This window comes from Cervus elaphus, chromosome 7 (genome assembly GCF_910594005.1).
Source record: "Cervus elaphus chromosome 7, mCerEla1.1, whole genome shotgun sequence".
NCBI lineage: Eukaryota > Metazoa > Chordata > Mammalia > Artiodactyla > Cervidae > Cervus > Cervus elaphus.
In genome coordinates this window covers 23,129,020-23,139,047 of record NC_057821.1, presented here as the reverse complement: position 1 = coordinate 23,139,047, position 10,028 = coordinate 23,129,020, and the positions used below count along the sequence as shown (strand labels likewise).

At 34.0% G+C, this 10,028-nt stretch overlaps 1 protein-coding gene across 1 annotated transcript; it reads left to right on the top strand.

Annotated features, from left to right (window-relative positions):
• The first annotated feature begins 1,423 nt into the window (after window positions 1-1,423).
• DEFB114 (defensin beta 114) lies at window positions 1,424-3,939 on the top strand. Its single transcript, XM_043908693.1, has 2 exons — window positions 1,424-1,490; window positions 3,803-3,939. Exons 1-2 carry the CDS (start codon window positions 1,424-1,426, stop codon window positions 3,937-3,939), a joined length of 204 nt encoding a protein of 67 aa, XP_043764628.1.
• The last annotated feature ends 6,089 nt before the right edge of the window (window positions 3,940-10,028 follow it).

The window sequence follows — 10,028 nt, the reverse complement described above, 5'->3', positions numbered from 1 at the left end:
ACTCATCCCAGCTCTACAGTAGCCTTGCAAACCAGCCACCTCCCAACCATAATAGTCGAGAACATATAAAGAATATCTACAATTAGACAAAAAGAAACACAAAGCACAATTATAAAATGGACTGAGGAGTTGGATAGACATTTCTCCAAAGGCAATATAAAAATGCTCAGCAAGCACGTGGAAATATGTTTAACCTCAATAGCCATCTTGGGCATGCACATCAATACCATGATGAGTTATCACTTCTCACCCACTAAACAGCCTATAACCAAAACAACAAATATTAACAAATATTGGAGAGGATGTGAAGAGATTAGAACTTCCACACAGTACTGATGAGTAAATTTGTGCAAACACTTTGAAAAACAGTTGAACATTTCGTAAAAAGGTTAAACATGTAGTAATCATTTGATTCTGCAATCCTATTCTCAGATATATACGCAAGAAAAAATAAAACCATGTGACAACACAGCTACTTTAAGTACAGAAAAATTAATGTTGTGACTAAAGTTGGTGGGGGAAAAGATAAAGTATTTAAATGCTTAAAGAGTCCTATAGATTATTTACAAAAAAATAATATAACTTTCAAATATTTGAGGAGAAGGCCATCACAGGAGAAGGTGTAAGTCATCTAAATTCTCTCTCTTTTTTTTTAATGGAGACAAAAGATACACTCTGTGGTTGCAAAACAAGGAGAAATTCTTGTGTTTATAGTAACAAGAACACACAAAAATAAGGAAATTGGGGTAGGAAATTATATTCATTGCAAGTTATTTTTCAATATTCATTATTTTACTGTGCCAAAAACTTTAAAATAAGTGGAAACTAATTGGGCCTTTCTAGAAAGAAACAGAGCTTCGTAAATATTCAAGTCACACTTGAAAAAAAAAGGTAATAAAAATCAGTGACAAAAGTGAGATGTAATACCCAGGCTTTGGTAAATGAGTAATTTGGGGAAGTTAATGAGATGGCTGGATATAAGGTAGGATTTTGGATATATGAACATATTGATGAATTTGCGTACCAGGTTAATAATTGGAATATATTTTGAAAAATAATCAGAAGTTTAACTGACAGTAGTGCTCATTTGTTTTACATTTAAAGTGGTAAATATTTATCTCAAGCCCACTCCATGCGTGATCCTTTGTGTTGGTGTTTAATTGATCACCATTGGTTATAAGAATGTCATGTTACAACTATCTTCTACATACAGATTCTTCCCTAAAGACTGATTAATATCAAATGTTTTCAGTTCTGCCCACAACTCTAGTCAGTGGAGCAGAGATAAGAACACAAAATTAAAACAATTTCCGGAAAAAGAGAGCCTTTCTTCCACTAGAAAACTATAAATAGTAAACGTCTCTTGGCTTTCTAGAAAGTGTTCTAGTTGTTAATAAATCTTTCAATAGCTTCTTTCTACAGAATGAAGATCTTTTATTATCTTTTTCATTTTCTGTGTTATGCGACCTTCGTTCTACCAGGTAATAGATGCTTCTGGTGTGTTTGTATGTATCATATGTTTGTTGTTATTGCTCCAGGCTTAAAATAGAAATATTCAATCATAAATTAGAAAGTGTAGGTTCCTAATAGAATCTTTTCAATTAAAAAATCTCTTGAAAAAAAGTCTCTTGATGATATTGAAACTCAGTTTCCTATTTTAGAATAGTGCTATACCAATATAATTTATTTCAATTTGAAAATCAAAATGCAAATAAAATAAGCTGACTAAGGTGAGATTCTTTTTCTTCTTGGACTGTTGATTTGTTTTGATATTCAAGTTTTTAAGAATATAATAATTTATTAAATTTATTTAATCTTCTATCAGTGAAGACTTCATAATAAATTGAACCCCAGGGAAGATGAATAGACTAAGAATAGGTACATATCTCTTGGGATACCAATAACAAACTCTCTAAAATGATCCAGGATATAGTCGCAAAATATGCTGGGCAATGAGGTGCAGTGAGAATAAAAAGGCAGATAAAGAAATAGAACCTCAAAAATCTTAGTTGAAATAGTTAATGCATTAGTAAAGGAATACAACAGTGGTTTTATGAATCAGTTAAAAGTAAATCATTAAAATATTTAGCTCCAGTGATGATTACATGCTCTTCTTAATATGTGTTGCCACTGAGGTAATCCAGACTCTAACAAGGAAGATACAAATATATGCCCCAAAGTGTGTTAATTTGGCACTAGAGAGCTGGAATTTCAAAAAGGTGCAGCATGTATTTAGAAATAGAACTGAATTCAAACTTAGAAAATCTAGATTTTAGATTTTCTATTCAATTTGTACATTGCCATTTGTGCACATTGCCACTTAGAGAATTTAAGTGATTTTTCAGTGTCCTTAACAAAAAGTGAAGGAAATACAGCAGAATCAATAGCAATTGTAGAAAAGGTAAAATATCTGATATAAAAGTTTGTTCTTGTTATGACATGCCAGCTGAAATGGACAGAATGCTCCATGTTTGGCCTTTCATAGATCAATAAATAAATAAAAACAAATAAAAAAACCAGGAAAGGCAATTCAAGATATCAAAGTGAGTGGCTTTGAAAGAGTTCATCAAGTAGTACATATCACCTGCACAATGGTGTGGTTTGACTATTGATAAAACCTTAAAGTAAAAACAGAAGCAATAAAAAGTGTCTAAGTGAGTACTTTGTGAAGATGTCAGATGAGTGTTTGCTCCAGAGTGATACCATGCTGGAGAGACTAGTTGTGAAATGATGAAATCAATACTGATGTTGATTAAAACAGGAAGGAATAGCCAGTATTTTAGGGGAAGTGCAAGCATCAAATAATCTATAGGGATAATGAACATAGCATACTATAGTAGTTTATATAGTGAGCTTGCCATTAAATGGGCCAGGTTTTTCAAGGACCTGGAGCTCCTTTGTAGCTGTGGTAAAAGCTTTAGTTCTGTTAACTATAAAATGGACGGTAATTTAATTTCATAAGGTTTTAAAAAGATTAAAAGAAATAATGTAAGCAAAGTATTCATCACGTTGAAGACTGCATTGCAATATTTCAAGAAATGAAAGAAGAGAAATAGAAGTAGAAAGAAAAAAGACTAGATGAAGCAGCAGAGGATAAGGAGTACAAGGATGTATTCAAGTGTAGCCAGCTCTTTCATTAACAATAAAAATTATACCAATAATATAATAAGCAAAGTATATAAGCAGTAAAATAAAGAAAAAGAAAGAAAAATTGTACAAAACAAATAACCAAAGGCATATAAATTAAAGTTGTAGTGGATGACATTTTTGGAGGGTGTAAAATTTGCATACACTGTTGGTGGCAATATATAAACTAAAAACTTTAGAATCAAACTCTTTCGCCATTATCCTAAACATATATTATGTAAATATCAAGATATGTAATATGAATTTGTTTATAATAACTTGACACTGTTGTATGGCAGAAGTCAGCACAATATTGTAAGATAACTATCTTCCAATTAAAAATAAATTTAAAAAATAACCTCATAAAGTTCTAAATGTTATGTAGCTGAAAAATTGATAAATTATCTTATATATAATTTCAAGGGAATATTGTGTAGCTCTAAAACTTTTGAATCTTGTTGAGAAGAGCAATATATGTCATACAATCTAATCATGTATTAATTCAGAATGTTTCAATTTTACATGTATAATGGGGATATATAATATTTTAGTGTCTTCTTATTTTTTGGCATTTTGCAAATTTGTTACAGTCTACACATAGGACTTTTTATAATCACAAATAGTACATCCTTAAATTAAAAAATCAGTAATTTCAATTACTCTTCTTTTACTCTAGCCTTGGTGGATCCTGAACGATGCTCAAAATTGTACGGTCAATGTAAGAGACGCTGTCCTAAATATGAAAAGCAAATTGAACTGTGTTTGTCACCAAGTAAGGTTTGCTGCACTGAGAGGTCATTCGAGGATAATTGATCTTGAAAAGGAAGATTTACCTCTGACCAAAGGAATCATGTGTGCCCCCAGTGCAGAGAGGTGTCAGAATGCAATTAGAAGCTCTGTAATAAATACATAAACCAATATTGTTATCTTCCTTTGTAGAAGTTAATTATGTGTTCAGTGGAATGAGGTAGGATCCATCTTATTTTCTCTAAAGGTTTGATAAAGGCATGCTTGCTATGCCTAGTCACTCAGTCATGTCTGACTCTTTGCAACTCTATGGACTTTAGCTTGCCAGGCCCTCTGTCCATGGGCATTCTCTAGGCAAGAATACTTGAGTGGGTTGCCATGCCCTCCTCCAGGGGATCTTCCAAACCCAGGGATTGAACCCAGGTCTCCCACATTGCAGGCAGATTCTTTACCATCTGAGCCACCAGGGAAGCCTAAGAATACTGGAGTGGGTAGCCTATCCTTTCTCCAGGGGATCTTCCCAATTCAGAGATTGAAACCAGGTCTCCTGCATTGCAGGTGGATTCTTTACCATCTGAGCCAAGAGGAAAGCCCTGATAGAGGCATATCTTTTGCTAATTTCTATCGTGGGTACTATATTTGCATCAATGTTGGACCACATATTTTGTGTCTGGCGATTCACCTAAACTTATACCACTGAGCATTTTCCAATGTAACCATGATCTCAATAGAAACTTGGTTCCTGAAAATTAATACTGATAAGTTTGTCAATTATCTAAATATCCTCATCACATTATTGACACTAACAGACAGGAAACCTAAGTAGGAGATGAATTCATGAGCTATAATAGAGCATGGAGATATTTGTTGGCCTTTTCACTCTTCTACCAAGGTTCTTCTCTTTCAAAAAGGCATTTTATTCTATATTATCTAATGCTTATACACTTGACCCTTGAACAACTCAAATTTAAACTACAAGGTCCACTTACATGTCAACTTTTTTCAATAGTAAATACTACAGTGCTATACCATCCTGCTTGGTTGGATTTGGGGAGGCAGAGGCACCAATAACAAGGAACCAAGATACAGAACAGTGGACACAAAGGAAAGATTATAATTATATTTAGATTTTTGGCTGTGTGGAGGGTGAGAACACCTAGCCCTCATGGACAGTGGGGTCTGGCAAGCTATAGTCCATGGGATTGCAAAGAATCAGGCACAACTGAGTGACCAAGCACAGCACAGCATAAGTACTAAACACAAATAGTCTTTTAATGTTAAAAGCTGGGTGAGAAACATGAAGACTAGAATTTGTTTTTCAGCTAAAATCAAGGGATAAATCTACCCTTTATTAATATTCTATAACATCCCCAAACATATTTTTAATCATCATATTCTTTAGAACTAATTTAACTACAGGCCCAAGATTATTGCCTTTTTTTTTTTTTAATTGAAAATCTGGTGAACCTAGGGAATGTCTACCTTAAAGAATTTGTACCAAGATGGACTTCATATAGCCACCAGGGGTTTAAGTGTTGTGTACCTCAGAGAAAAAGGTTGAATTCAAGTAGAATGTATCCATTGGAGGCAAGAAGATTAGCCAGAATCTGTACTTCTATAGGCTCAAGAACCAGATATTAGTATCCAATTCAAGGATTTGAGAACAGAAGAGAGACATATATAAAGAAATTCAAGGATAAGGAACAAGTTGACAACATTGAATGCAATAAGAAATAAGACAAAATAACTCAAGATTTACTTTAAAACTTTGAGGAGAGGGATTCTGGAAGATGGTAACTGCAACACAGTTTTTTGAAATAGAACAAATAATAGTAAAACCAAAATGCATGAAAAAATTATAACAAACTAGGTGACAAGATATCCCCACATACTTAATTATAAAAATGGGTGGAGGGGGAATAAAACACCAGTAGCTTAAAGTCTATTGTGAAATCTGTATCTGAATGGGAGAAATCAGATGGAAGAAATGCAGTCTTTCTATGGATGTGCAAAAAAGTGGAGTCCCATACAATGAATGCTGTTGGAGGAAGGGCATACATATTTGTTAATATCAGCTATAACTAGGAGGGATTTTTCACTTTAACAGACGGTAAGTGAAGTGATTAGCCATATATGAAGGGGTTGAGAAAATCTACTCCTACGAAATACTGAAATTGAGCAGACAGGGATCATTTCCAAGAAACACCTCTATATTAAGAAAAACACTACTGGGAGTGGAAATGAAACTTGGCCACGACTGGGAAAATTGAGGAAAGGGAAAATGAGGTTTAGCTCATGCAATCAGAGGCAGACCTGTATCCAGGATTCCCATTTCTCAATAGCCCGATTCGGTGTTTTAATTAGGAACAATGATCCATGTACATTACCCCCAATTCTAGAGCTCCAACCAAGGTATTGGCAGCACTGTGTATTGCACTTGCTTAATGTACTTCACTGTATTCTGACTCCTAGAGATACCACTCTCTTGGAACCTCAGCTGGATTTCAAGTAAATTATGAAGTCTTAGAAAGGGTTTATATATATTACTTTGTCTCTCCTCAAACTTATAACAGGCTTGTAACCATAGTAGATATTAATAAATGTTGGAAATTAATAAGCACATTTATCCTAGACATTTCAATTTTCCATCTGTTCTTTTTGCCATTTCAAAAATATTTTTTAGATGCCCATTTTTATTGAAATATAGTGGATGTACAATATTATGTTAGTTTCAGGTGGGCTACATAAAGACTTGACATTTGCATATGTTATGAAATTATCACCATGATGTCTAGTAACTTTATGTCTCCATACAAAGTTATTACAATAGTATTGACTATATTCCCTATGCTATGCATTACATGCCTGTGACTTATTTATTGCATAACTAACTCAAAGTTTGTACCTGTTTATCCTTTCTGGTAACCACCCATTTGTTCTCTGTATCTGTAAATCTGTTTTCATTTTGTTTTATTTAATTGTTTTGCTTTTGAGATTCTGCATATAGGTGACATCATGAAGTACTGGCTCACTGTCAATAGGAGGAACATAAATTTTTGAAATTCCTGGATCAAAGTACATTTTTAATGTTTATACACAGGATGTCATGCCTGTTTTTCCATAAAAAGCCCACAGGTCTTGATTGCTCTTTAAAGAATATAAAATGAACAGATGATTATGAAACATGCTACAAATGCAATCATTTATATTTTTCTAATTCCAAGTGAGTTAAATATTTTAGGTCAGTTTACTGGCTATTTTCATTTCTTCTCCTATTATGTGCTTTTTTTCATAAACAGCTCTTAATTTTCTTTAGAATGATTTGTAGTTTTAAAATAATTTTGCACTCATTTTTTATATACAATAACCCTTTGGCTATTACATGTTGTAAGTATTTTATCTAAGCTTTTCTGGATTTTCATTCATAAAGAAATTATAAAGGTGTATATCATTAAATTATATTTTCTTTTGTATGACTATTAAGGCCTTTCTTCTTGATTAGAAAGTCCTTCCCTCTGACAAGATTATAAATATGTCCATATTTATTTTTTATATATTCTATATGCATGCATGTACAAATATACATACAGATACACATATATTTCATTTTAAAGAATATAATATACATATAAATAATTTTATTAATATTCAGCATATTAGCAGACATGGGTTTTTGCACATTTTTTCTGATAGTTTGCTGATCCCAACATCATTTGTGCCACATTTGTGCCATATTTTCCACACAGATTTGACATGCTATATTCATGAGAAACTAAATTTATGAATATACATGTGGATCTGCTGATCCATTGACCAATTTTGTAAAAATACCATCTTATTTTTAATACTGTAACTTTGTAGTATGCTGATACCTAGTAAGGTACATCTTTCTTTGTGCTGTTTTTTAGGTTACTTTGCCTTCAGATCTTGCCCTTGATCCTATCTGCTCAACCATCAGAAAATCAATGTTACAACTCTGATATCAGAGAAAGTCTCACTTTCTTGGGTTCTTATAGAAGTTTCTTCTTTTGAAGAACAAAGAGACTTTGCTATTGTACTTTTATTCAGTACATGTGATAGACTGGTAATTAAATTATTAGATGGGTGCTGTGCTTTGTCTTATGAATACCAGTTGAAGTGATGTGCAATATGATTACTTAAAATATTTAACAAGTTCAACCAAGGTATTCCAGAAATAGCAAAATTATTTTTTAAAAGCCATACTAACAAGATTAGGTATCTCAATGATTTCATAATAATATCACATAATTTTCTAGTATTTTACATTTACAAACATTTTTATCTTTGCTTTGTCATAATCAATGAAAGAAATCAGAGCAAAATCATATTTTCACTGGTAAGGTTTAAATAATTTAATCACACCTTTCATTACACAGTGTAGAAGGCAGTCAAAGGATGTGACTCTGGTATCTAACATCTTGGGTTCAATTGCAGTCCCTACAATTTATTAACTGTACCAAGCTGGGCAAATTATTTCATCTCCTTATGTCTCAGTTTCCACATTTATAAGCAGGAAATAATATTTTTACTTACCCTTGTAGGAGGTTGTAAGGATAAAATGAGTTAACATATATAAATAGTTCAAAGCAGTGCCAAATGTTAACTTTTATTGCTCAACAATCAAAACATAGTCAAAGCTATATAGTCATTCTATTCGTCTTGTACAGATGTGAGAGTTGGACCATAAAGAAGGTTGAGTGCCAAAGAATTGCTTTCAAATTGTGGCACTGGAGAAGACTCTTGAGAGTCTCTTGTATTGAAAGGAGATCAAACTAGTCAATCCTAAAGGAAATCAACCCTGAATATTCATTGGAAGGACTGATGTTGACGCTGAAGCTCCAACACTTTGGCCACCTGATGCAAAGAGCCAATTCATTGGAAAAGACCCTAATGTTGGGAAAGAGTGAAGGCAAAAAGAGAAGGTGTTGGCTGAGGTTAAGATGGTTAGACAGCATCACTGACTCAATGGACAGGGGTTTGAGCAAACTCCAGGATATAGTGACCTGCTGCAGTCCATGGGGTCACAAAGAGTTGGACATGACTTAATGACTGAACAACAACAATGAAAATGATGTGATAAATTTACTTAGATAAATTGACCAAAATGTTTCTTAACAAATCAGTAACTTAAGGAGGGGGCTTCCCTGGTTGTTCAGTAGTAAAGAATCTGTCTGCTATGCAGGAAATGCAGGAGACATGGGTTCAATTGCTAGTTTGGAAAGATTCCCTGGAGGAGGGCATGGCAAACCATCCCAGTATCCTTGCCTGGAGAATCCCATAGAGAGAGGAGCCTGGAGGACTGCAGTCCATGGGGTCACAAAGAGTCAGACATGACTGAAGTGGCTGAGCACATACACACACAGAACATAAAGAAAAGAAACCAGGTACCATAATTTCTAGACAATTACAATTCCCAGATAAAAAAGAGGTCCACCAAAGGAATCCACAGTAGACGGAGAAGATATGCCTTTGCTAATTTCTCCTTTAATCAATTTTTGTGATCTCTGTAGCAGCAAAGGTAACCTTTGCAATGACTCAGTCAGTCAGTTTAGTCACTCAGTCATGTCCAACTCTTTGAGACCCCATTGACTGCAGCACACCAGGCTTCCTTGTCCATCTCCAACTCCTGGAGCTTACTCAAACTCATGTCTATTGAGTCAGTGATGCCATCCAACCATCTCATCCTCTGTCTTCCCTTTTTCCTCCCACCCTCAATCTTTCCCAGCATCAGGGTCTTTTCCAATGAGTCAGTTCTTCTCATCAGGTGGCCAAAGTATTGGAGTTTCAGCTTCAGCATCTGTCCTCCCAACGAATATTCAGGACTGATTTCCTTTAAAGTGGACTGGTTGGATCTCCTTGCTGTCCAAGGGACTCTCAAGAGTTTTCTCCAACACCAGAGTTCAAAAGCATCAATTGTTCAGTGTTCAGTTTTCTTTACAGTCCAACTCTCACATCCATATATGACTACTGGAAAAACCATAGCTTTGACTAGAGGGATCTTTGTTGGCAAAGTAATGTCTCTGCTTTTTAATATGCTATCTAAGTTGGTCATAACTTTTCTTCCAAGGAGCAAGCACCCTTTAATTAATTCAATTAATTAATTAATTAATTAAAAGACACTTAAAAGATGCTTG

Coding starts and splice junctions, on each gene's coding strand:
- DEFB114 (XM_043908693.1), top strand. CDS start 1,424: ATGAAGATCTTTTATTATCTTTTTCATTTTCTGTGTTATGCGACCTTC. Junction 1,491..3,802: donor CGTTCTACCAGGTAATAGAT/GCTTCTGGTGTG, acceptor CTTTTACTCTAG/CCTTGGTGGATCCTGAACGA.